Genomic DNA, 27,653 nt, shown 5'->3' with positions numbered 1-27,653 from the left:
TATATTGTCTTATATTATATATAACTACTATAAGAGTTGCACATATTTATAACCTAAAACATGGTAATGCTTTTTACAAGAGTTTAAATATGATGCATGATATGATTTAAGTGTATTACAGTAGTCTTTTTAACAGCTTTTTTAATAGGACACCAAGTTTTCATATTTTAAAATTAAAACTATCTTCTGTGTCAAACACTTTTCCTTAAACTCATTCACTGCCATTGACTTAAATATACAGTACGTCATTTCTAATCCAAATGCCTGCTGCCAATATGTACGTCAATTGTGTTTTTTTGCTAGGAGACAGTGTGATGGAGCTCTTCCATGAATATGAGCCTTGTACTATGATGTAGTGACCAACTGGTGCCATGTAGGTGGCAGCAGCACACCTTTGGATGAGAGATTAGCCTTGATTATCACCATGTGGGGAGGGAGAAGCCGGGGACGAGGCAGAGAATGGCACTACAAGGGAGGATTGTGAAGCTCCCAGCAGCTCAAAGCAGCTCACACTGGAGCAGAGCATGTGTTGACCTAAGTGGACTATTGAGAGTGTCGCGATCGTGAGAGAAAACCATCAACAAACCGGGGCAATAGATTTTAAATTATATAGATACAGAATTATGTAACATATAAAATTATTTATATGCCAAGATTTATTTATTGAGGTTGATTATTTTTAACTGTATAAAAATCACACTGCACAATAGCATGCTACATTGAGCTCCGCCCCAAACTGCGGACTGAAACCCAGTAGCATGCCGAAGTTGAGCAGCGTTGAGTTCCGCCCCGAACTGTGGACTGCAGTCAGCGGTACTACGGCATGTCCGGGAGTAGGAGGAAGTTGCGTGTGTGGGGACTGGCGGGGGAGAGACTTGGAGGAAGACCAAAATACAGTAAGAAAACCATACAACTCTGACATAGATAGAAAAATAATAATAATCTCAGTGGTTTTTTTTTGGTAGTTTTATAGACGGAAACCAATGTTGAGGTGTCACTAAAGCAAAAAAAAAAATAGTTTCAGTCACTGACAGGATTTTTCAGAAAAAGCCTTTTTTCTCAGCTTTTTGCTCAGAAACTGGCATTTTGTGTAAAACTACCTATATTCAACTGCTGATTACCTAAGAACAAAAGCTAGAAACAAAAAAATAAATAAAATTCCAGTGAAAGTAGAGAGTCTAGTCTTTTAGAATCTGGTTTCAGATTTTAGATTGTCAGTACAAAATATTCTGTCTTTAAAAATCAGTGAAAATGCTCTAAAATGGCTGGCAGTGAATTCAGTTGCATATTATTTCCATGTTCTCATTCAGAGCTGTCAAACTTACTGGCTTCTGGGAATCCTCATATTGGGACTTTGAAAATTGTAAAAGCTGTACAGGAGACAGTAAAATAAAATTAATATTCAATATGAATGTTTTGACACCGCTGCTCTGCTCTTGGGAGGGAGAGTTTTTAAACTACATACTACATTGTCATTTTTGCTGCAGTATAAAGAACTTGCAGCATACCGTTTTGTTTCTAACAATCTGTTGCATTAAACCACATGGGCCGAACATTATTCTCTACACACCTTGTGTCAAACTCAAGACACACTGCCTAAAACCAGCCATTTATAATCAGTTTACACAAACAAACAAAAATCACCAAGGTAGAATTTATCTTTAAATAACAAACCTTAGTTTCTAAATAAGTGTTAGTTGATTAGAAGCAGGATTCTTTAAAAGTAAGTCATAAGATAGTTGATAGGATTTTTCCAATGTTTGCAACTTGAGCCGGAATCGAGCAAAAATATTGCCTCTCGACTTGAATTATTTAATAAATAATCAAAGGACACCCAAGCTCTAAGTCCACGTGTTCAAAGTGTTAATGAACCTTAACGCTGCGGAGATGAAAAAGACATATAAAGACCCAGTGTAAGCCTCATAAATCAATGAATAAAAAATAATTTGCTTGAGTAAAAGATGTAAAGGGTAGAAATTGCCACTCAAAACTTTATTGAAACTCCACTGTAAAGACAATTTATTGGCATTGTGAGATATGGAGTATAGAAGTGTTTTTTTTTTTTGTTTTTTTTTTGCTTTGTTCTAACTGTGATATCTTGTGTTTCTTCACCAGACAAGGAAGACAGGAATTCACTTGACACCGTTTTTGTTCTAGTTTGTTTTTGGTATTCCTTGTGATATCACCTCACTCTGCGAGACATTCTTTTTCAACCGGATTTAGATCTTTCTGTGTGAACCACACAATAAACATCCACCTTTGTTTTGTCACAACTTTAAGTCCTTGAAAAACTCTGAAAAGTGTTGGGAAGTCGCATTGGCAGCTTTTTGGGTGTAAACACAAGAAATCCTGGTAAGAATGAAGTAAAACAACGTCAATGCATCCGACTACGGGACTCCACATCAGGGGCGTAGAACCACATTTTGAGCCCTGGGTACAAACCATCTTGTTGGGCGGGCCCCTACTCTTAAGTTTCTTTTCCCTGCTGCTACTGTGCCTGAAACTGAAAGGTTGCTCCTATATTTTTACTGTGTGGCTATTAAAAGTATATTAACCATATTGCTATATTTATCTGGTTAAGAAAATGTAAATATAAAATGATTAGAATAATGGGGACACTCTGGCCACCTACTGAAGACTTGGTGGCAGCAAAATGTGATCTTCACAATATATATAATTTTAAGAATTTTATTTTCTAATTAAGATTTGACATGCAAAAGAAATGTTCCAGCATTTTAAATGCGTGAGAGTGCACGTGAGGGTTTGGAGCTAGGGCCCTGAATAATTGTTTTTTGTGCAAAACTTATTTTCACACAGGTCCCTTTTAATTCCAGTATAAATAATCTAAACATGTTTAAAATGTATTTTTGTACATATATATAAAACAGTACATGTTTTCTCAGTATCCAGGCCTTGGCCCCTGGATACTGAGTCACCTTTACCCTTTAAGTCCCACGCCCATGCTCCACATCCCACAATTCAATGCACAAAACTTTTCCAAAACTATCAATAAACTGAGCATTTATGGTGAAGATAAAAACAAAAATTTCCGAGTGGCAATTTAATTACATCTTTTTTCATGCAAGTGATCTTCGATTTATGAGGCCTACACTGTCTCTATCCGATAAAACAAATATTTTGTCCATCAGCATTAACCATTATTCTCTATGTTTCGCTAATTTTCTGCCCTTTTACTTTCTTGAATTACTTTGATCGATACTGACCACTAAAACCTTTTGACTCATGTTGTTGTTGTTAATTACACAGATTTGCTAAAAATGTATGTCCTCCTGCTTCTTTTTTTCTTACACACAACCCTTCTGCAATCCACAAGCGTGCGCGTGTACTAATGCTAGTGTAGGATTTATTGTAGAGCTGGCATGGTGGTGTTTGGCAGACAGCAGAATGGGGCAAAGAGAAACAGAGAGGCAGAGAGAGAATACATCAATAGGCATCGACATGCATCACTGCATCAAGACTGTTTCTACCCAGAGAGAGGAAAGGGAGGGACACGGAGGCTGTTGGATATGAGTGCAGAGTCCTTGAAACAGAGCGAAAGCTAGACGGCTGCTGGTGAGAGGATACATTTTAATTGGTAGAACAGATCTTTTGGATGTAACCAGAGAGGGTGGCACGAAAACCAGATGTAAAGGGCTCGAGATGAAGAGGGAAAGTTGCAAATAATGACAGGCAGGGAGAAAAACTGGATAGAATAAAGAGTGCGATGGGCTATCCAAAGGAGGCTGTAAGAGAGCTGATGTATTGGATGTCATTTTAAACCCTATTCATTCAAAATATAATAGTAAGCAGACCAATAAAGGCTGCCCTGTTGTACCATAGCCATGGAGTAATTTATGTTCTCTCTATTGCTGCTTTGTGAAATGCCATTTATTAAGCTTGTGTGTGTGTGTGTGTGGGTGAGTGCATGTGCTTGCACTCACTGATGTGTGCGCGCCTTGCCTTCTATAATGAGGTGTTGCACTCATAACAAGGCACAATAGCAGAGATACAGTCTCAGAGATGAGGGATTCACCGTTTTTAAGGAGCAAACTTGAGAATAAACGCCTCAATAGCACAGTAACTGATGAGGATGCAATCGATTTTCCTTATTTATATACAGAATGTGGCGAATGTAATCAAGGAGGTCATCTTCCATTCCCCATCGTAACAGAAGGCTTGAAGATCATGAATAACTTAATGACGCAAATCTCAATCCAGGCATGTACCATTCATCTGTAAAATTTGCATGTTCTCCCCATGCTCCTTGAAGGTAGTTTATTTGAGTAATGAGAAGTGTTGGATGAGGAACATTTCACTAATAGTTTATATATAGTGGCAAGGCTCATTAAAGTAAGAGTAAGAGAGGAGATTTTCATAGTTATTGCTTTTTGCCAATAACATTGGGAAGGCTTAAAAAAAGGTGAGCTATAATTTGGTCTGAGCTGGTAGAATGATGTCAATAAAACTGAGCATTACTGTTTTATTTATTATTTTAACAGCCCACATCTCTGTCCATAAAAGCAAGTCATCAGAATTGGTATTTTTTAAACTACACAAGGATAAATCCTGATCCAAGATAAGTCTGAGAAAATATTTCCGAAACTAGATAACGATTAAAGATCCCAACACTCAGGTATAAAAAAAAGACATTAGGAGATTTCCTTGTCAGCACCAACACAATGCTATGGCAGCTAAAACAAATCCACATCCATGTACTCATTATTTTTACTGCAGGGAGACAAGGTAGCAATAGTGCCTATGAATAAAAGTACAGCCCATTTTCAATAGAAGAACAGGTAGAACAAGGGTAAACTCTGGACAGAACGTCAGTCTATCAATGGACAAACACTCAGAGACAAGCAACCCCAACTATACCCATCAACTCTTTTTCAAGGTCCCATATCATGCTATTTTTCAACCATCTCAATTTGTTCTAAGAAACCCAAAAACATAGTATTTGAGGTTTATTTTCCCAAACTCGCCTTATTTCCAGAGTTTTAGCCTCTGAAAAGTCACTTTGTGAGCAACTCTACACAATCAAGCTGATTTGCGGCCTACTTATGCATATTCATGAGTGGGCGTGTCTATAGACGGGACACTGACTTCCTCCTCCCCACACGGTGATGTAGGGTCAGAGGACAGCCCGCCCTCCTCTCACCCACTCCGTAGCCGAGCACATGCTGCTTTATAAACACGAGACAGAACGTGGGGGCGGGGCGTTCGCCGGTACATACATAGACTGTAGAAAATACATACATAGCACTGTGCGAAGGACGCTGAAATGCTCACCTTCGTGGGCGTGTCTGTTTATATGTCAATCATGGCAGAGAGCTTCCTGGAGGCGCGGCTTCTCCAGCTCAGTGCCGCGTCAAATTCGTCATCAAAGTGGGAACGCGTCATCAAATTGGAGCGAGGTGTTTGGGCTCACCCTACAGGAAGAAAGGAGAAAATCACCCTCTAACTAACGATTGAGGGAATCAATGAATAAAACACTTTGAGCATGTGTATGAAGCCCTAATAGCACTTTTATGATGTTTAAAGCACAGAAAAGTTGAGTTAACGTAACATGAGCCTTTTAGGACTCTAGTTAACCGAGCTTACGTGTCTTTGAACTGTAAGAAGAATGAGGACAACACACCCTATGCTGAAAATGCACATTTAACTGTAGGTCGGAGAACAAAATATAGAATAAAAACAAAAGGAGTTGACCCTCATGAATGTGTGGTATCAGGTCACAAATTTAATTATTTTTATTACAAATGCTATATTTATTCTAATTTTATTCACACAGTAGGTGAAAAGGGCAGACCTGTAGATGGTCAGTGAAGGTTCTTAGTCATCCTGATCATTTTGGTAGTTTGGATGAGATGTGAAACATCTTCAAGCAAAACTTCAAGTTCAGGTGCCTCAACTAACCTACCAGACACACCTGGAGAATATTATTACCTCCACCAAGGAGGTCATATTTTCACTACTGCATATTTATTTGTTTGGTTGTTTGTTAGTCTGTTAGAAAATTTACGTCAAAAGTAGTTCACGGATTTTGACAAAATTTTAATCAAAGATAGACTTTACGCCATGGAAGATTCGATTACTTTTTGGAGGGAATCTGAATCAATATACTGATTCTGGATCAGTTTGAAAAAAAACATCACTTCAAAAATTCATATCTTGGTTTCCAATTTACTGATTTTTATGAAACTTGAAACTTGCAATCTTTTGAAAAAAAATGGGGAGTGTACGTACATTTGGACTTACTGTATAGTTATTATTAGGGATAGAAATTTTCTACAAATCTTTAAAGTGTGATTGATCATTGTACCATGATCAATGATTCAGATAACTAGCAATATATGGAAAAGAGGATTTTTGGCGCAAAGCGGAGGTTTTCTCGTTATCATCACTATGCGTAAATCCACAGATAACAAATGATACCACAGATACATGTAAACAACACATAGCAATGTTGCTGATTTTGGTTTAACAATGTTCATACTCAAGTTCTACACAACAGTTTGTACATACGTGAAAAAGTTGATTCTTCCAGAAATACTATGGAAGAATCTTCTCTTGACCTGCTTTAAACACTCCAACAACAGCAATGCTTATGGTAGAAAGAGTTCAACAAGTTGATGTGAGAATCACATCCAAATAATTCTGTACGGTTGAAAAGTTGTTCTGTGGTGCACTGTCAGCACTTTAATCGATCTAAAGGTCAGTCTGTTATGAGATTCCTCGCGTTCAGTTTTTTCTGGATGTCACTGTCAGGATTATATTGTGTCCTATTTTTTTTATTGCTATCCGAACAAAAATGAGCGTAGTGGGGTTTCTTTTGGCCATTTGAACGCCGGTAAATTTGATTGTCTTCCAGGACTTTAACAAATGTTTCTGTGTTTTAGGACGGCTCATGCACAAGGCAAGGCCGAGGCTGCGGTGGGAGCGGCTCAAAAAGCACAAGAGGAAAGCCGCATGGCGAGGATCATCGCCAAGCAGTTCTCCCCTTCTTTCCAGCATCCAGGAAATGGTTAGCTGGCACACCCACACATACACACACCAAGCCACAAACCTCCCAAGCATGCATGTATGTGACAACTCCTGAAGCACCACACGCGTAAACAAAATAAACACATTGGCATAGTGCACATACTAGCAATAAAGGTCAACATCAGCCACCCTGAAGCTTTGTAGCTCTGCCTCTGTCAGTCATACCTGAAGAGCTCTGCAGGGCGTCAACACAGCACAAGGCTCACACACACGCACACACACACACGACCAATGTAAAAACATCTCTGTCAACAACAATCGGCGCTGACATTTGTAATTTGTTCATTTTTATATCCCTGCCATCATGTTTTCCCTGCTTTTTTATTTGCATCTGCTCACATATGGGTACAAATTAATGTCTCAATCTGTGAGAAATCTTTAAAAATAAGAGGACAAATATTTTTTCCCCTTTGTGCCTCTCTGTACAAATTTCCGTGTTTGCAAACTTTCTTACAATAAGACACAATTGGTCAAGTAAACCTTTTCTTCATGATTTTGCCACAGAACTGTTATTGTTTCATTCCATTCATCATCAACATTTTATTTTGTGAAAGATACAGGTAGGATGACATTTTTTTGAGTTTTCTCTCAGGATTATTGTTAATGTTTTAAAATCATTTTGCCAGTTTTCCCCCTTATACTGTTTTTTTTAAAGAAGTTTAAAGACGTCTCCTTTCACTGCATTTAGTGCTATAATTTATCTGCCTTTTGGTCTTTTGTTCTAAAATAACTTTGAGACGGTCATCAGGAGAGATTCTGCTGAATTTCAGTGCAGTTAAAGGGTATCACCATGATGCTTAATTAGGCCTGGGTGAATAAACGATAACAAAGCTGGCCCCATTAGACAGTAATGTAACTATTGTGATTATTACACCAAAATATCCTGTTAGTACTGCTCTCAGTAAATAATGATTAAATAATCAAGTCTGATCTGGCTTAATTCTACGAAATCAGAGAGATATTTATCAACCATTACTTTATGTAACATATTATCTGATATGAAATAAACAACATTCAGCAGCAGTGGTTTATATTAAACAGTAAAAACACTATTTCAGTAATTTATCCTTTTCATGTGCTTTTTTTTTTTTTAAAAAAAAAAGGAAATTATTATAAATGAGGAAATAAATGCCTAAATTGCCCCCATAATATTTTCTTAATACATAGAGATGTTCGTTCTACCTCAGCTCTGCACTGATTTATTATTTACAAAATAAATTAGGCATTCATTTAATGTCTATATTTGTACATTTAACAGTTTATTTTTTTAATTGAGGTTTATTATTTTTTTCCATAGTCTTTTTTACCGTAAATGTTAAAAATTACATTCAAAATAAAAGTATTTAAATTTGGCCTCTTTTCTTCTGGTTCTTATTTTGAAAAGGTTAAAAAAAAATTAATCAATAATTATCAATCTCGACTGATATGAAACACTTATATTGTCATACATTTTTCAGGCATGTCGCCCAGCCCTATGCTTAATGGACAATATCATCAAGGCTTTATTGAGTACTGTGTCACAATCTTTTGTATTGCTGTAATGTGTCCTCTGCAGGAATGGAGGTGCAGCGTCCCAAACGTCAGGTATCCAGTGAATTTGAAGGCGAGGGCTTGTCCAGCAGTGCCGGTACAGCTGATAGTCCAGATCTCTATGTAAAAAGTGTGGCCTCTGATGACCCTTCCAATGATGCAGCCACTCCTGATCTCAGTCCACCTTCTTCGTCACCACCCCACACCCCGCCACCTCCTACTAGGCCAGCGCAGCGCAGCAAAAGTGCCCGTTTCCATCGGCAGAGTGCTGTGGACCATGGGGACAAGGGAAAAGAGAGTGTGGAAAAGAATGAGAAAGGCAACAGAGGGCAGACAGAGATCCAGGTTTTGATAGAGGGAGGTAGCGGTGGAGGTGAAAAAGTTGGTGGAGGGAAAGGAGGAGGGAAGGGGGAGTACCTACGAGCCAATAGCTGGAGCGAGGACAAGAAAAGAGGGGTATTGTCAAAAGGAGGAGGAGGAGGGCAAGGGGTCGGCAGGACAAATGGACACAAACACAGCTCCTCCAATCACAAGTCGCGGGAACACGGCTCATCCAATCACCGACAGGCCAGAGGCGACAGGTGGACCGAGGCATCATCGAGGGGTGTACATGGCCGCGGAGGCCGCCTGCTAGAGCAGGACGAGGAGAAAATTAGCAACTATGAGATGGAGATGAAGCCTTTACAGCCCAGAGACTCCACTACCCACAAGCCCCATGGGCATGGGGAGGAGAGGCCTGGGCACACGCATGGAGAGGGGCATTCACACACTGTGCAGCGACAGCGGCACAAGAACCGAGAAGGGAAGGAGAGTGGGAAAGACAAGCAGGACAGACTGGGGGAGAAGATGGACTCACGGCCTTTACGGCGGGACCTCACCCTCTCCCCCCCTCTGAAGTCCACTCCCATCACGCCAGAGCAGCAGGAGCAGCGCCTCCTGCAGAGCAAAGGCAACTCGGTAAGACTCACACTGAAGAAGGTTATGATATCCAGGTCTCACAGTGTGGCAGGTAAATAACTAAAAAAAATATACTAAAATTGCACAGTGTGCAAAAGTTAAGAAATTAGACATCCAATAATAATAATAATAATAATAATAATAATAGATTTTAGGTGAGTTTAGATGAGGGAGTTTCAACACTTAAGTATGATGAAGAGGAAACTGATTTTTAACATTGGGTATATACTGTGTTTATGTAAGTAAATCAGATTCAGATTCATCACTTATCGCATTTTGTATTAAGACAAACGCTCCATATTATGTATTGTGCAGCTGACATTTATTTATTACTTTAACACTAGGGATGTAATTGTTTTCTTCTCTTTTGGTATAATAGCGATAGTGTTAAGTGATTATTATTTTTATTTTTTTTAAATGATATCGAACACTATATATACTCAGTTTACATGGTGTTCAAATCAAAGTTTACTGGAACTAAATGTCTTTTAGCACCCCTCCTTTCAGCGTCTTTACTTTAATTTTTTTTACCCAGAAGGAAACCCATCTGCACCTTATTCAATAGCTGTTCACTGACTTTGCTTATCACTCAGTGTGGATACGAGCATGTTATCGAGCTAAGCTAACTAGTGGATCCTTTACAGAACAGAATGCGTTGACATAGTTTCAGTTGATCCGAACAATTCTTTTTAAGTTTTTCCTCCCATCTTTAGCGGCATGAAATTGGTTCCCTTGTCCGTCCATAAGTACATCTTCTGCTTGTCGCCCACCATCAATCTCCCTCTTCTTTCGGGGGAGGGTCAATGGACCAAAAGTGATGCGTGCGCAGAATGCCATATCTGATTCCTATGGAGCTCACGTGCCGACATGCACTATTAGCTTGATTGTCAATCACATTGTCTGGATGTGTTAATTGAACTAATTCCAGCCGAGCTTACCTGTTTACATACATTTAAAAATCCAGATACTATTGGACTACGTTTTCTCAAACTGCATGTAAACGCACTTTTTGAACTGGATATATTAGTGCTTTGCTGATTGAAACCTTGAAGATGATGTTTTAAACCAAAAAAGTTTGACATACTTGAGAGAGCAGCAAAGAACCCTCTGACTTTAGTGTATTGGGGTTTAATAACACACTGCATGGCCACTAAATGGTACATTTGTTGTATCTGTCATGTCACTGCCACACATTGATTTGACTAAAGGGATTTGCTGCTGCCCACAGTTATGAGGCTGCGTCCCATCCCTATGACATAACACAATGTTATCCCGCATATTAGGATAATCCCAGAGAGATGAACAAGGTTTAACCTTGTGATATAAAGAAAGATTCTTTTGGTTCTATGAGCAAGGACTGAGGGGATTACACTGTTTTAGTATCAATTTTTGGCTACATCTTGACTTTGGCCCATGAATGACATCAACTGTCGCTAATCCTGGACAAATGAACGCTCATAGCATTGGCAAATGAAGGCAACACAACATTCTGCAACCTAAAAAACACACACACAAAGGCACACACTTGTACTTTTGGCCCTTTCACACTGTCACTTATCTTGTGTGCACAATATCCAAAAATGGCTGAAAAACTTTAATTATGGCCAATGTGAGTAAAGTGGAGTGGTGCAGCTGCTACCTGCTACATGAAGAAGCCTTGAACATGCTCACAGACATGCACAGGCAGAGACACAACCCCAGCGGTCCTCTCTGCACCTTAGTAACAGTAGATAGGCAAACCAACCCCTTCCTCACAGAAGGCATCTTATTGGTTAACCAGTGCTCTGTTGCTAGGGAACAGCGTATGCCTTGCTTCAACGGTGGCCAATCATTGGGCATGCGTCAGTGGCAAGGGAGGTTTAGAGGTAGAGATGCACGCGTCTGTGTATTTGTGTGTGTGTGTGTGTGTTTTCAGCTGCAGAGAAGCAAGTTTAGTTTTGTGTGAGCGCATATACTACAACAGAAAAACACAAAAGGCACCAGCTCAGGAGTGAGAGGGCCATTCCAATGAACTGATATCTAGTCTCTCTTTCACTCTCTCTCTCTCTCTCTTACTTACACACCAACACACAAATAGTCAATAATTCAATCAATCAATCCAGTTATTCTTCTTCTCGTTTGATACTTTTCACTCTAGGTATCAGATTTGCTTGTTAATCACTCGAATGTGTTACACAGTCTTCATAACGCCTTGTAACCAACCTCAGTGCATCACAACAGATTACATTTAGAGGGAAAGTACAAAGAATATTTTGAAATATTTCTAATATTTCAATGAGAAACTAAAAACCTTCAAAGGATTTTAGTCATAGCAGACCTGCGACTTAATTAAATTTAGTCAAATTAGAGGTCTAGATCAAAAGTAGGGTAATGTTTTAAAAGGACAGGGATAAAATATCCATAAAAAAGCATTTATCTCTTTTGATCATGTTTTTTTTTTCCCCAAGCCATTGAATTTTTAATTAACATTTATAATATTATACCATGACCTTTATATATTATGATGTCTTGTATCACCAGATACTCGTGATTTTTCAGGTTGTTTAAAAATTGTGTGCAGCACAATTCTCTCATAATTTGATTGACATCTGATTTATTCTATATTACACAGTCTAGAAATTTGGGTTCATAATCAAAATGAAAAATGGAAATTGAGGCTTTAATGAATTGTACTCAGCACACATGCTGCTGGTGCAGCTGCGTGCTAGTCGCTTTTCATTAAAATAAGTAGAATGGCTGTTCACTAGCATGTAAGTGGTTGCATTTGGAAAGGTCTATGTTCTGTTTTTGTTATTTGTTTGAAGAAGTATGCTTTTTTTTTTTTTTTTTTTTTTAAATGTGTAAATACTTATTAAGTCTATTGTAATTCTGCTAAATAGTTTATATTGAGGTTGAGGAGCAAAGTCATTTTGTGATGGTGAAATATACAATATAAATGTTAGCTGTAAGAATTCAGTCAAAAAAAGAACTTAAAAAGTTATCGGAAATTTGTAAAGTTTTATCTAATCGTTGTTATAACGAAGCTGCAATAAATTAAGGAGATCCATGCAGACCTGCATTATATGATATTACACCATTCCTACAAGATTTATAGTATGTCCCGTAGCAAAAACTGATTGCCTTAATGTAATTTACAATGTATTAACTGTGACTAATCATGCTGCACAACAATTGAAAATGGTTAACTAGTTAAAACGTAATAAACAAAACATTTTGTATATTCAAATTTACTGTTTATCAGCGTATAGACAACTGGAATGAGACAATCATCTACCTGAAGTCCTGTAATAATCCACAACAGTGATCTGTGATAAAACCCTAATCAGCAGAAACCTAATTAAGATCCACTCTGGATGGAGTCATTCACAACAATGTTGCAGTAAAGCAGCTTAATGTCCATATGCAGTTTACAGGCTCTCATATTCCCTCTCTCACTGATGCTGTCATTGGGATTATTTCAGACGAGGTGGTCTTAATTAAAACCACAGTTCTGTGCAGGTCCCACTGTGTTAGTAAATCACTTGTGTGAGAACACAAGATGCTGAATATCAATCCTTCTAACAGAGCCTGAAAAGTAGAGTGATAGTAGCAGGGAAAAGATGCAGGCGCTCGAAAAGAGTGGCTTTAACCAGATGACCCCCAATTGTCAGTGAGGATCTGTTTCAGTGTCACCAGGAAAAAGACCCCAACCCCCATTCCTTTGTGTGTCCGGTCAACACATCAAGAAACAAATGCAGTAGTAATGGATAAGTGCATGTTATATAGTATAATGCTAATGCTGTCTTTGTGATGACGCACTGGCTTGTACTACACACACAAATCATTTTGAATTTCATCAATAATTAATTACTTGTTTTTATTTTGAGCATTTCTCATTTAGATGAGAAGTCAAAATCCCACTTTTGAATGATTCGATCAATATGTTGAGATCATACTTTGTAAATCACGACGATAAACCGCATGAAATACTTCCCTAATCTGATAATTATAAATTATGAAGTGAAATTAATGAATTTTATTGGTATTGCTTTTAAAGGAGGTGGGTTAACAGGTGGCATCATTTTGATATGAAATTTGACACAGCTAATAACTCCTAGACTAGTCTAACCTTGTTCATATTATATTTATTTTTCTTTTAATTATGTCAAGACTTCCGACTACAATTTCATTGTATGTATGGAAGAGTACGCGTAAAGACAATAAAAAGGACTCTGATTCTGCATATAATTAGGTGTTTTTTGTCACATAATGCTACATTCGTAAAAGGTCAAGCAATAATAACCAGTTTTTGATATTAAAGAAGTACAGATGGACTATCTCTGGGTGGATTTGGGGAAAGCATATAATGTAATGGACTGGTCAGGGAGAATAGAAGTGTTTTTACTTCATTCTTACCACGGGTTCTCTTTTTTCTTTTTTTGCCAGACAAGGAAAACAGTGATTATCTTGACACAATATTTGTTCTACTTTGTTATTTCAGAATTAAGTAAAAACACTTCTATGCATTAGGGCTGAACGATTTTGGAAAATAATCTAATTGTGAATTTTTTTTCCCTCAATATTGCGATTTAATATGCAATTATTTTTTTAAGGGCCTCTTGTTGTGTATTTTTCAATGAACACAAGCAATAAATCAATCTTTCATAATAAACAATTTCAGATTTATTTAAACTTTAAATAAATATAAAATATACATTTTAAAGCACAGATTACAACAATAAACTAACTTTGTTTTGAAAAGAGAATGTTTGACTTTTACGTTGAAGCCGGTCCCAGAGCGATTTTACATTCCCTGAATATCCGCTCACAATGCATCATGGGACGGTTGAGTATGACTATAGTGTGTCCACTAGGGGTGTGTATTGCCTGGCATCTGGCGATACGTTTTGTATTACGATGCATAGGTCACGATACAATACGATATGTCCCGATATTTGTAAAAAGTGAGTATTGCAATTTTTTTTGACTTAAGAAACAACTAATCTGTAAATGTGTACACCTTCATGAGAACATTATGTATGAAATATATTTTATTGGCATATTTTACACTCAAAACATTAGCTTTAACATGCCATGTGCCAACAACTTAAAATAAAAAAAAATAACATACAATCTGCCTGTGGCTTTTAAACCAACTTTGACTTCAGTGCAACTTAACTGAGGTATATGCCTAGAACAACAAATAAATTCAGAAAGTTAGTACTTTCTTTTTAGATTTTATTGAAAAAACACAAAATTGTCAACATGCCCAGGTTTCAGCACTTTTTTGTGCAGTTACAATGTCTCCTGCAGTGGAAAAGACTTTCCTGGTTAAATAAAGGTTAATAAAAAAATAAAAAAATTTCACGTGGATGTATTTTGAATTGATCCGAGAATCGCGTGACGTAATACCGCGATATATCACCAAATCGATTTTTTTCAACACCCCTATTGTCCACCATGCATACATAAATAATGTCCCAATATAGTGTACATACGGGTATTTCTCGCGTACTCAATCTTTCCCTAGTATCTAATGTGAACGCGCTACATACTAATTTTGACGTCATACTTAGTATGAGTAGTACGTTACCATGCTATTTTGAACATGGACAATTGCATCCTTTTTCCTTTCTTTTTTTGTCAGAGTAACTGATGTTCCGTTCACTGATCTATCAGGCAACTCAGTAGGGTTCCAGTTTATTGTTAAGTCTGAGAGCAGCAGGAAGGAATGATTGGAGGTGCCGCTCCTTCACACTCTGAATGGAGCTGCTAAAAGAGCTCCTCAGATCTGTCAGTGTGTCCCGCAGAGGATTGGCGTCATTGTGCATCATTGAAACATACAGCAGATTATTTTTGATCATGGATAAAAATGATTAAAACTGATTATATGTAGTGCAGAAATGGTTAAATCCTTGCATGGGCATTTGTATGCGTCATATTATACACTAAATGCACGTTATGGATGAGAACAGCCTGGCGTGTGTGTGAGCATTGTGTGTGTCCTTATTATTGACACTTTCTCTTCTTCTCTGTCTCCCACGCAGGCCTACAGCACCATCCTTGTTGTCATGGTGATCCTGCTCAACATCGGAGTGGCTGTTTTGTTTATTCACTTTTTTATTTAAAGACAAAGCACTGGCTTTTGGAGCAGGACTGACGAGGCTACAATAACTTTACATTGATACGAGTATTACAGAGAGACGGAACCGTTGTGTGTGTGGGTTGAAGCTTTCAGTGGGAGTTGGTCCCACTGCTGTTCCCAAAGCAAGTGTGAGGGGAACTCCTGGTTCATGGACTGCACATAAATAATGTAGTGCATTAACTGAACTAAAGTGAACAACAGTAGTTCATACATGTGCAGGCAGAAGTGACGAGTCAGAGTTTTTCCATCTTTAAATCATAGTTTTCAACAGATTTATATATAAAAAATAAATGATTTATTGCCATTTTCTTGTGGATAACACCTTTCTCTATGAAACTCCAGCCTTTTTAGTTGCTCCTCTCACCCTGTTGCTCTTACTGATGAATGTATAAGTCTAAATATACACATGCAAACTTTAACACTGCAAGGGATTTATTTACAGTATGTTTACATCTGAAGTGAGTTCAATTCTTGTCGTGAAAAACGTGTAAGTAAAATCCAGTTCCAAGCCCTCTATTGCTTCCAAAGTATAACAGTACATTTAATTTAAGCTTTATTTTACAAATATTTGAATCGGGCACTGACTTATGTTCATGGATAATATTTAGCCTGTATTTTATTTACTGCCTATGCCTAAAACTCTGCCCTAATATTCACAGAGTTATGTTTAACATAACCACAATATTTGGCCGACAGTTGTACTGTTTTCAAAAGTAAATTCTTCTGATATTTTTTGTGACAAATATTTTTTTTTACTAACCAAGATCATTACATAACTGTGTGACTTTGACCAATATGTCGAGAGCAGGGGTGTCAAAGTCATTTTAGTTCAGGGGACAAATACGCACAAGTTTAATCCCAAGTGGGGGAAAAAAAGAGAAATTTTAACATTATTGTATATTGTATCTTTACGTCAAAAAAAATATGTTTTGTAACCATTTTTTGTGTAATTTAGTTTAATTGTGAGAAATTGCAAGATATTTGGAAAAATTTTGATTTGCAATTAAAAATGACTGCATTCATTCATGTGCTATAAGCATGGGAAAACTTCAAACCCCTAAAAATATTGTGACGTTTCATTAAATTTGTGAATTTGAGATATCTAAAACTGAACTATTTGGTAATTAAGACAATAATTAATGTTTTATTGATCATTTTCACTGTCATTTGTAGGCCGAATTGGATGCTCTAAAGGGCCGGATTTTGCCCCCGAGCCTTGAGTTTGACACGTGGTTTAGAAAGACGAAACCCCTGATCACGTTTCATTTTTAAGGAACATCCTATGTCAAAAAATTTGGATTTTGTAACAAATTTTTTGTGTAACTTAGTTGAATTAATTGTGAGAAGTTGCAAGATATTTGGAAAAATTTAGATTTGCAATCAAAAATGAGTGCATTCATGTGCTATAAGCATGGGAAAACATCAAACCCCTAAAAATATTGTGGCGTTTCATTGAATTTTTGAATTTGAGATATTTAAAACTGAATTATTTGACAATTAAGACAATGCTTTATCTATCATTTTTACTGTCTTCTGTAAGCCGAATTGGATGCTCGAAAGGGCCCCCGGGCCTTGAGTTTGAAACGTGGTTGAGAAAGACAAAACCCCCGATCACGCTTCATTTTTAGGAAACATCCTAGGCAGCAACAATGGGAGTGTGCTCGTTTGACAGATTCTGGAAAGTCTGTCAAACTACATCATTTCATAAGTAGCACCTGCCTCTCTGCTTGTTTACATGTGTGCACATGGATGTTCATCAGTGTGTGAACATGTGACAGCGCAGCAGTGTAGCTGAGTTTGTTAACATTAGTAACAACAACAGGGTGATTTTCTGTTTGGATAATATTGATCAAACAATTGGAAGTTAAATTTAACCGTAATCTTTGGTGATTCTTTTCCTCCACATTGTTCCAAAAGCTCAGAATGTTGTGCCTGCACCCCCAAAAGGCAGAACAATGGATTTTTTTTTCTTTCTTCATTTTTTAATTTTTTTTTTTATGTGTGTCCCAGACCAAGAAATGCTTGGAAAGCTGTATTGTAGGTCTAACGCCATCAGCCTGGTGGTGATGTCCTGCACCTCTCTTAGTCTGCAGCATGCCACAGCATGCCAAACTCTCTCTATACTTTCACTCTCTTCTTTCTTTCTTTCTTTCTTTCTTTCTTCTTTTCTTTCTTTGGGAATTACTATGTTATGTTTTTAAGTTGTGGAGAAAATAATGAAAGTGTTTAAAAGGAAAATGACTTTTGTCTTTTATCGTTGTAGCCTATTTAGTGTGTGTGTGTGTGTGTGTGTGTGTCACGGTCAATTATAATTGTAATTGCATAATTGATAATTGATTGCGTAAATATAATTAATTGCTGTCGCGATCGTAATTTAATTGTAATTGAGTTCAGATAATTGACTTTGGAATTGTGATTGCCATGAAATTATAATTTAACTTGAAAAATAAGTTAACGCAAAACTGAGGAACCATGTTACAGTTCTATGTACAGTTCTACACATATGTAGTTAACAATTATTAAAATATGTCTCGTATCAAGCTTTCCCACATTTTACCATTTAGAAAAATATTAAAACCTATATTTTTATTGATTAGGAAGCCTAACAAGGTAACCAATGGATTTTAGAGCTAATCTAGGAGCCGTTATCATTAGAGATGCTAACAGAAAGCTAACACAAGAGGAAGGCTAACTTTTATTAGGGTATTTATTTCAAGCTCAGTATGCTTATTGTAATCATAATTTAATTGTAATGACCCCAACCCTGGTGTGTGTGTGTGTGTGTGGCATCCCCAAGGATGCAGGGATTGGTACAGGTCCTGTTCAAAGAGCAGAGAGGAGGGGTGCAGTTACTATAGCAACCCTAACTTTGTTTTCCTACGTCAACAAAGGGACGGGTTTAGATGAATGAGGGTGGGGCTTAAAAGGAGAAAAAAACAAAGAAGGGTGTGACCTTAAACGTTTCATTCAAATATCCTTTCTCAAATAATTGTGTGTGTATAAAGGAGCCATTAAAAAAGATGACAGTATACATGCAACATTACACAAAGAATTTAGTGGATGTGAATCTCAAAATGATCATCTAGCTCCACCTTCTGGTTGGACTTTTAAACTACAACACCAGGAAGGACAAAAGTATTCATTAGGGTTAGGTTATTATATTATATATATATATATATTATATATATTAACAGCATTTCAACAGTTTTGTTGGGTTGATTGTTGCTTTTTTATTTTAAGAAAATATATATATATATATATATATATATACATATACATATACAACTTAACCCTTTTCTTAAAAAAAAGCAACATTTAATCCAACAAAAACTGTATATTCCTATTGCTGCTATCATGCTCTCCTATAATACATTTTATTTAATATTATTTTATTTCATATTTTTACTAGCTATTGTGTTTTAATTTTATTTTTTTCTTTATACCTGTGCTCTTGCACCACCAGTGTTGTCCTTTAATTTCGTTGTACATTGTGTATAATGACAATAAAAGCCTTCTATCTATCTTCTTCTATCTAAATTACAGAAAAGGTTAAGTAAATTACATTATATTCATTTGATATTGATATTGCAGACATAACTAAAGTTTGGGTGTGTGGGTGGCTTATGTAATAATAATAATTTTTAAAAAAAACCTTTCTTAAGGGCAAAATAGCCGCTAGCTTAACTTAAACATAGGAATATTCAACAATTGATTGAAATTAATAAATAAATGAATTGGGAGACCCGGAAGAATAACTTCAAAACTAATGAAAACAAAGACTAATATCCTTTAAAGCAGTGTTTCTCACATTGGTGTAGGCAATGGCACTACAGGGGGTACACACACACACAGAGAGAGAGAGAGAAAGAGCGAGAAGAAAAATTACAAATAAAAGCATTAAATATATAGGGTTTTATAATTTTTATAATCACGCTCAATAACAGCAGTAACTCACAAAACGACAACAAAAACACACAAAATAAGAGAAACATACACTGAATAATAAAAAATAATTTAAAAATTAAAAAAAAAAGAGAACAACATAATGCACAAAATGACAATAACGCACACTAAGAGAGAAAAACACTTACCATTACCAGCAACACACAAAATGTCAATAAAGGCACACTGAATGAGAAAAAAATACACAAAATCACTACAAAATACACAAAAATAACAGAGGAACGTACAAAACCACACAAAAAACAACCAAACGACACCAAACACACACACACACACACACACACACACACACACACACACACACACACTAAGATAGAATTATACTATATATAATACTAACGACACAGAAAAACGACAACAAAAACATACAAAATGAGAGAAAAAATATACTGAATAATAAAAACAGACAAACAACAACAACAAAATACACCAAAAATACACAAGATGATAAGAAATGATCTTGATTATAGAACATGAACAGGGGTTACAATACAAATAGGGTTAGTCTTGGTCCCACATCACGAGAGAAATGACCGTAAATGATAAAAACTATAGAAATAAATCTATCCAGGAAGCACTAAATATTGTTTCATTCCACTTATTTCCTAAATGAGATATTATCACTCATTCATTCAATCATTATGCTGTTACATGGACATAAGGGGGTACTTGGATTCAACCGCTGCTCTAAAGTAATGGGAAACTATTAGCTTTACATGTGTAGCTTTATATTAAAACGTTAAAATGTCACTTACTGTTTGTTGAGGAATCATAAATAGCTTTCATGGACAAAGTGAAGTGAACATTCAGTGACTAAGTAACGCTTTAAAGGCCTATTAACGAGTTGAGATAAGCATGAACGCATGGTGAAAAGTTATGTGAGAGGGGGCGGAGCGTGCTCCACTTTTAGCCAATCAGATTGGCCGAGCTGAAGACAGACGTATTTTTCAGCCAATGGCAGGAATTGAGTTACAGAGTCGTTATAATGTTATTCCCAGCTGTTTTTTTTTTTGTTTTTTTTGTCCTGGTTTGAGGACTCGCTGCTGACTAGTGAGGACAACCCTCAAATAGTACGTTTTGCACGAAGTCCATTGACGGACACTGAGTGAGAACCTTTAATTACACATCTCTCCATTGCAGCTAATGGTGCTTTACCCGGCGGCTCTCAGCTCCAGAGGTGTGTGTTTTAGACTCACTCCGTGGCACAGGCTGAACCATGAGGACTAATGTGGACTTAACGTCTGTTTCTGGACACACCAGCTGAGCTTCGGGCGGACCGTGTCCCTGCATGTGTGCGTGTTTTTGCCGTGTTTGTACCGCTGTCACCCCGCCGGCGGAGGGGGACACGGCGGGGGTGCTCGTGGCTGACCTGTGCCGTGTTTAACGCCCACAATGCAAGGCGAGTTACACACCGGACTGTCCACAGTCCCCTGGACCAGAAACAAAGGCCAGCACTGCTGCAAGTGACACAACCTGGACTTTCAGCGAAAGTTGACTTTGTAAAGTTAGTTTTTTACTCCTAGTGTTGGAGTGGTTAAAATTGGAGTATCTCCAGGGTCGTGTCGTGTGGCGCGTGTGTCAGGATGGTGGAGAGCCGGGGTTGTGTCCAGAGGGAGGGGGTCTACCGCTGGTTCTCATCCCTCACCTCTGCCCAGAGAGCGGAGTTCCTGTGCGGCCTGCTGGACCTCTGCGTCCCCATAGAGCTGCGCTTCCTCGGCTCCTGTCTGGAGGACTTGGCCAGTAAGGACTACCACTCCCTACGGGACGCTGAGATCAAAGCCAACAACCCCACAGACCTGTCGGGTCTCACTAACATCACCGACGAGGTGGTCCGCAGCAAACTGCTGGTGTCACTGGCCCTACTGGGCTCCGATAACAGGGAAGCAGCGGGGGTCCTGTACCGGACCCTGACTCACATAGACACGGTGATCAATAACTATGGTCTGTCGCTGAACGACGGAAGGACAGAGGAACAGTTTCTGCTGCTGTTCACCATGGCGTCCAACCATCCAGCATTCAGCTTCCACCAGAAACAGGTGCTGAGGCAGCAGCTCAGCCACATCCAGGACATCCTACAGGTGAGAGGGGACATCCACCATCACTGAGGTACCAGTACCAGCTCAGAGAGAGCCACTGGCCCTCAGACATTATTTAGTCAAACAACAAATATCACATGATGGCAGTGAGCTTTAATCTCTAATTCAGAGGTAGGGCTGGGCGATTTTGCCTTAAAAGAAAGAAAAATTCGAGTTTCGATTCGATTTTTGATTTTTAAAAAATCCAATGCACTTAAAATTATGAGTGTGGCGATATCTCGATACGGCTATATATCGCGATATTTTTTTCCAGCAAGATCGATTATCGATATGCTTGCGCTAAGTATCAATTAAAAAAAAAAATTCTCAAAATCTTTTCTGCTTTTTCACTAAAATGTGCAGGTAGGTTTTCACAGAAATTTTGTCACTGCTTGTTGAAGGAACCAATAAATTGTTTACTGGAATATTGCACTGTAATGGTGTCACTGGTAAGAAAGACCCTATTTGTTGTTTACAGAAAGCACTATCGGAGATACTTATTAATTTACGTTGGTATGTTGACACTTATTTACAGAAATGTTGCACTAAAATAGTGTCGCTGTTCATAGGACACTTTTTCAATTTATTGTCTTTCAGAGATATAAAATAAAAATTGTATTTTTTCACTTAATCTTTTTTTCTCTCGTTATATCATAGATTATTGGAGATAGATTTCTGACCAATATATCGATAATTGCAGTATCGTCATATTGTGAGATAATTGTTATCGTGAGCTTTGTATTGTGTATTGTATCGTATCGTGAGGTACCCAGAGGTTCCCACCCCTAGTTAAAAATGACTGCAGACATCAGATATATTGTCAAAAGTGCAACTTTATTGCTGTGATTGTCCTCTAGAGTTTAAATGCATAAAACAATCCCAAAATAAAAAGTAAATGAGGTTCTGTCATTCAACAATTTCAAGCTTTAACCCAGGTTTAAGCAAAAGTACAACAGCAACTTCACAGTAGCTTCAATTTTCTGATTAAGAAATCAGATAACTACATATTTTATAACATATAACATTACAATTAAAAAAAAAATAAACTCTTCCATTAGCATCTCAGCATAGTGCGAATAAAAAAATTAAACATGCCTGTGGCACACATATCGCCTACTCAAAGGGTAAACACATGTAAACAAAGAGGGGGCTGGCTCACATCGCACTACGGTAACCCACAAGGACGGAAGGCGAAAAAAGTCTTAAAAAACTGTGGTGGGAAAAAATAAACACTTAAAACCTGTGGCCCACTTGAGATCAAACTGGTCTGTATTTGGCCCCTTGAATTAAAATGACTTTGACACCCCTGTGTTAGAGCAATAAGCATTCAAAACTTATAGGAGGCTTTTGTGTTCTCATCACTACTTTTTGAAGTCTGTCTCTGTTAATAATTGAGCTAATGCTCACAAAGGGTTTGGGAAGATTAGGCTTCAGCTTTCCCCTTCCTCCCACTTCAGTTTTACATTTTCCTAAAGTGTTTGAACATTGCTATAACTATATAATCATTAGGGGTGGCCCGATATCGGCCCGATATCGGCCCAATATTAGCCTGAAAACAAATATCGGATTCAAATTTCTGGATTCTCCGATTTTTTATTTTTCCCCCAATTCATTTATTTTTTTATTTTATTCAATTGTAGAACACTGTAGATATTATGTCGAAGGTTAAAATGTATGTAACTAATTGGTTCATAATAAATGGGTCAGTTTTTCTCATAACTACTGTTGCTGACTATTGTTCTCTGTTTGAGTAACATCACTTGATCAAGCCTTTTCTGACATTCCACACTACAAAATTTTTTTTTATTAAAAAAAAAATAAAAAAAAAATGTATGATTCATGCTGATATTGGATCAATATCAGTATCGGTCGATACGCAAGGCTGCAATATTGGTATCATGTCGGAAATGAAACCGTTGTATCGGGACGTCCCTAATAATCATGGTAAAAGTGAGAGCCCCTGCAAATACTGTGGAGCTTTGTTGAATTTGTCTGTTTGGAGGGGCTGGAATATTTACCACTGAATTAGTTGGGAATTAAACAACGATTCATGTTTTTTCTCACTCGTGTTTAATTTCTCCCGCGGGCCGAAATGGATGCTTTAAAGGGATGGATTTAGCCCCCGGGCCTTGACTTTGATACGTGCTCTGACAGGTTGTCAGGCAGGTTGGTTTTTGCTGTTCAGAGCAAATGTGAAAGTGTCATTGTAGCAGGTGGGCTACACACACATGCAACACATGTTATCATGACAGTAAATTACAAAGTAGACATTGTAAATGGCAGGGTGCCTGCTGCACATCGTCATAGATAAACTACAGGGCTAATGGTGAAAACCTAAAGCAGGGAGAAGAAGTTTATGATTTATTTTTTACCTTTTTTCCAGGTCATTAGAGCAATAATTAAAATACCGGTGGGAGAATAGAGTACTAAATGACTCGAAGCACACAAAATGACTGAAAAATATACAAAATAATACCAAGAGGACACAAATAAGAATAAAAATAAACAAAATGACATCAAAATAGGTAAGTAATGTACACAATAACACCAGAAACACACAGAATGACAACTAAAACAAATAAATGTAGAGAAGAATACAAAGAATGTCAGTAAAACAAACAACATGAGAGAAAAACACACAAAACGTCCCAAAAAACACACACAAAAAAACTAGAAATGTGTTAGATTCTTAATGATGGCATGAATTGTCATATCGTGGCCCTCCGATCAAACAATCACATTTTTGTGCCTCCGACTATCATCACAGTTGCCCATCTCTGCCTTAGTGAGTCCATACTGAGACTGAGAGAGTGTGTCGTTCCAGGGTAGCAGCATAAGCAGCAGAGGAGGAGGAGGAGGAGGAGATGTTCAGCCTGGAGGGTCCGGCTGTGATCGAGTGTGTTCTGCTCAGCCACATCCTCTCTGTCACCCACAGACCCCGTCCTTGCCTCTAGCTTCGATGTGCCCCGCTACCTGTGCCACCTACCTGCCTCTGTCGGCCTGCCAGCCCTGCATCTGCTGGCACAAGGTAGGAAGGAACACACTGTAGTGTTGCTGTTGCGTTTCCTCTAGCAGCTCACTGTAAAGCTTGTTCAACTATAAATGAAGATTTGTGATGAGTGACATGGATGGAACTTTTCTGCACTATGTTTTTACAAAGTTCTGCAACCATTTTGCAACTTTTTTAACACTGTAGATTTTTTCCTCACATATAACAATCTACCTAGAGCTGAAGTTTCTGTTTGTTGACAAATGGAAATAGTTGAATATTGAATGACGTCATGTAACTGGGAATGCCTTGATAAAAGTTTTAACAAAATAATACGTCAAACCATTCACTTTCTTCCCTCTTTGGCAAAAAAAACCCCACAAGAAATCCCCTTAAGAATAAAGTAAAAACACTTAAAAAAAAAAAAACAAAATTCTATTTAAATTTTTTTTTTCAATATTATTTTTCATATCCTTAAACTTTGTCAAAAATAAATGTAGTTCAAATAAAATGCAGTATAAAAATATCTGAGGTGGCGCACTCTGTATTTTTAACACACTTTAATGGCGGGTTCACACCAAACGCGTTTTGGGTGTCAAAATCATGCCTCGTGCTCCTAGTTGGATGCTTGTGCTCATTGAATCAGACACTTGTCACCAGCGTCGAAGATGCTCTAGACACGCGTCCAAACAAGTTGGGAAGAGAGCGCGTTTTGGGGAGGGGCTTCTCTGTTGCCGGTGGTGTTCATACAATGGATGATATTGTGGTGATCAATGTTCATAATTCACCCAGTGACTGTGATGTGGTGGGGAACATTATTGTGTTGAGAAGGCTGTGTTTCCGGTCGGATGTATTTTGATGTGACTCAGTGTGTGCACTGTGATGTTAGAGGGCTATAGAGAAGTGTGAAGAATGGAGAATAAAGTTTGGAGTTCCTTGCTGAACACTCCGCCTCCGAGTCCCTTTCATCGGCTCTACATTATTGAGAGAGTGGCTTCGCTTTATTTCTCAAATAAAGTGAGTCAACGTTGTCGCAGGGCACCTCGGCGGCGTTTCTGGATACACCAGAGCTGCACTCGGACAAGAGTCGCTTTTAGCGCTACTTCCGTCTCTCCCGTGCCCAGTTTGAAGATCTGCTGACCCGCATCAGCAGTCGCATCTCCTACCAGGACACCAACTGCAGTCGCTCTATTCCAGTAGAAGAGTGCCTGTCCATCTGTCTCTGGTTTGTGTGGTTTTTTTTTTTTTCAAAGTTCCTGATTGGTCGACGCACCGCGTTATGCCCCAAAAGTTCAACAATCCCAACTCTAAACTCCCAACTTTAAAGTGCTGGACGCACATCAAAAGCTTGAAATCACAAAACGCGCCACAAAGGCGGAGCGGGACGCGCAGCGGGACCTCTCAACGTTCCTAGGAGCACGTCCACCATATATTGTCTATGAAAACCTGACGCTTTCGACGCATTTGGTCTGAACGAGCCTTAATAAGATGATCGAAAACAAATTTGGGAAAAAAAAAACTCTCCACAAAATTCATTGCCTGAAACTTTTTCATTTGTTTGTGTGAATTATCTTTGATTTATTGATCTATGACGACTACTTGTTAAAAGGTTTATCATCACTAGCAGCTTTATCATATGTTCCTCCTACCGCAGGGAATGTAACGATTTCCTTGGTTGAGTGGAAATAGTCCAACAGAGAAACCTAATTTTCCATATTTCAAACCATCTTACAAGCCCACCCCATTAGTGCAAAGCTACTCAATTATAGAGAAAAGCGTCTGCAATACTCAATATTTTTCATCTTTTAGATGCAATAAAAAGTCAGAAGTGATTTCACATGCAGCGTTTGTTGAAACTACCTTAAGAGGCTGTAGATATTTGGTAAATGGGAGAAAATATGTCATTTTACTGAAAAACAACAATAACCCTGAAATCAGAGCTAAATAGCCTTCAACTGTTTTAACACTGTAACAAACTCAATTTGTGACCATGTCTGGAAAACTACAGTTATTCAGCAAATCACCATGAAAGACTCTCAGTACTTTAGGACTCATGACATGTAACCATCACTGTTGCTTTATGTTCACGAACGCTTTTGCAGATTTCTTTTCATTATCACTAGAGCTGGGTATGACGGCCAGTTTCCTGAATCGATTCGATTTCGATTATTAGGGTTTTGAATCGATTAATCACGATTGGATTCGATTTGATTTTGATTTGATTCGATTTGATTTCGATTCAGAATTGAATTATTTTTCAAATTTTACTTGGATATTATACAGATTGTCAGAGAAAAAGCTGAGTATGAATGCACTTTGTGAATTATTAGAAATATCAATATTTATGTAGACTAATTACTACAATGCAGTCTCAAATATGAAAGTTCTTTATTTTTTGTCCACAAACGATAAGAAAGAAAATGTTTCAGCCCAGCAGGTTTCATCGCCCTGTACCTTCTGATTTCATCTGCAGCTCTCGCTGCTGATGTTTTATGTGTTTTGCACCATGACGTAGTTTGGTTTGAGCACCTTCAGAAGCCGCTTGAAGCCTTCGTTTTCCACCAGTGAGTACGGGCGTAAATCTTTGTCAATAAAAGCTGCGATAGCCTCCATTATTTTTATGGCACGCAGATACTCGGGAGCTTGTTGTAGCAATTCCGTCATTTTCTTCTGTGTAAACCTGGGCGCTGTGCCGGAGGCGGACTTTACCGTATCAGAGTGGTACCTCATTAAGTGGTTTTTGAGATTTGTGGTATTTCTACAGTACCTCATTTCTGCTTGGCAGAGCTTGTAAAAAGCTTTACTTTGATCAAGCTCACTTTTTTAAAGCCAAAGTAGTTCTAAACTTCTGTTTCAGCTGGGGCGTCTTACCTAGGGAAGCACCGTCAGTGTCCGCCATGTTTGCAGCCTTGCACTGAATGCACTCAGCGTTGCGCTGCTATTGTGAGACTACTAGGGTTTAAGTAACAAA

The 27,653-nt window shown here is 38.0% G+C and overlaps 2 protein-coding genes across 5 annotated transcripts in view; both read left to right on the top strand.

Annotated features, from left to right (window-relative positions):
• The window catches only part of jph3b (junctophilin 3b), a 64,407-nt gene extending 47,837 nt beyond the window's left edge, over positions 1-16,570 (top strand). The window contains exons 4-6 of the mRNA XM_028448888.1: positions 6,900-7,024; positions 8,600-9,531; positions 15,558-16,570. Of these exons, the coding sequence (XP_028304689.1) occupies positions 6,900-7,024; positions 8,600-9,531; positions 15,558-15,638 (1,138 nt within the window). The 3' untranslated portion in view covers positions 15,639-16,570. The remainder of the gene's footprint in view (positions 1-6,899; positions 7,025-8,599; positions 9,532-15,557) is intronic.
• Positions 16,571-20,650: 4,080 nt separating this feature from the next.
• zcchc14 (zinc finger, CCHC domain containing 14) overlaps positions 20,651-27,653 on the top strand; it is a 33,453-nt gene continuing 26,450 nt past the window's right edge. For 3 of the 4 annotated variants that reach the window (XM_028449210.1, XM_028449209.1, XM_028449208.1), the window contains exons 1-2: positions 20,651-21,696; positions 24,518-24,721. In XM_028449210.1, coding sequence (XP_028305011.1) covers positions 21,202-21,696; positions 24,518-24,721 — 699 coding nt within the window. In that variant the 5' untranslated portion in view covers positions 20,651-21,201. The remainder of the gene's footprint in view (positions 21,697-24,517; positions 24,722-27,653) is intronic. The other variant, XM_028449211.1, reaches the window with a different exon arrangement.

This window comes from Gouania willdenowi, chromosome 6, assembly GCF_900634775.1.
Source record: "Gouania willdenowi chromosome 6, fGouWil2.1, whole genome shotgun sequence".
NCBI classification, from domain to species: domain Eukaryota; kingdom Metazoa; phylum Chordata; class Actinopteri; order Blenniiformes; family Gobiesocidae; genus Gouania; species Gouania willdenowi.
This window is presented reverse-complemented; position numbering and strand designations above follow the sequence as displayed.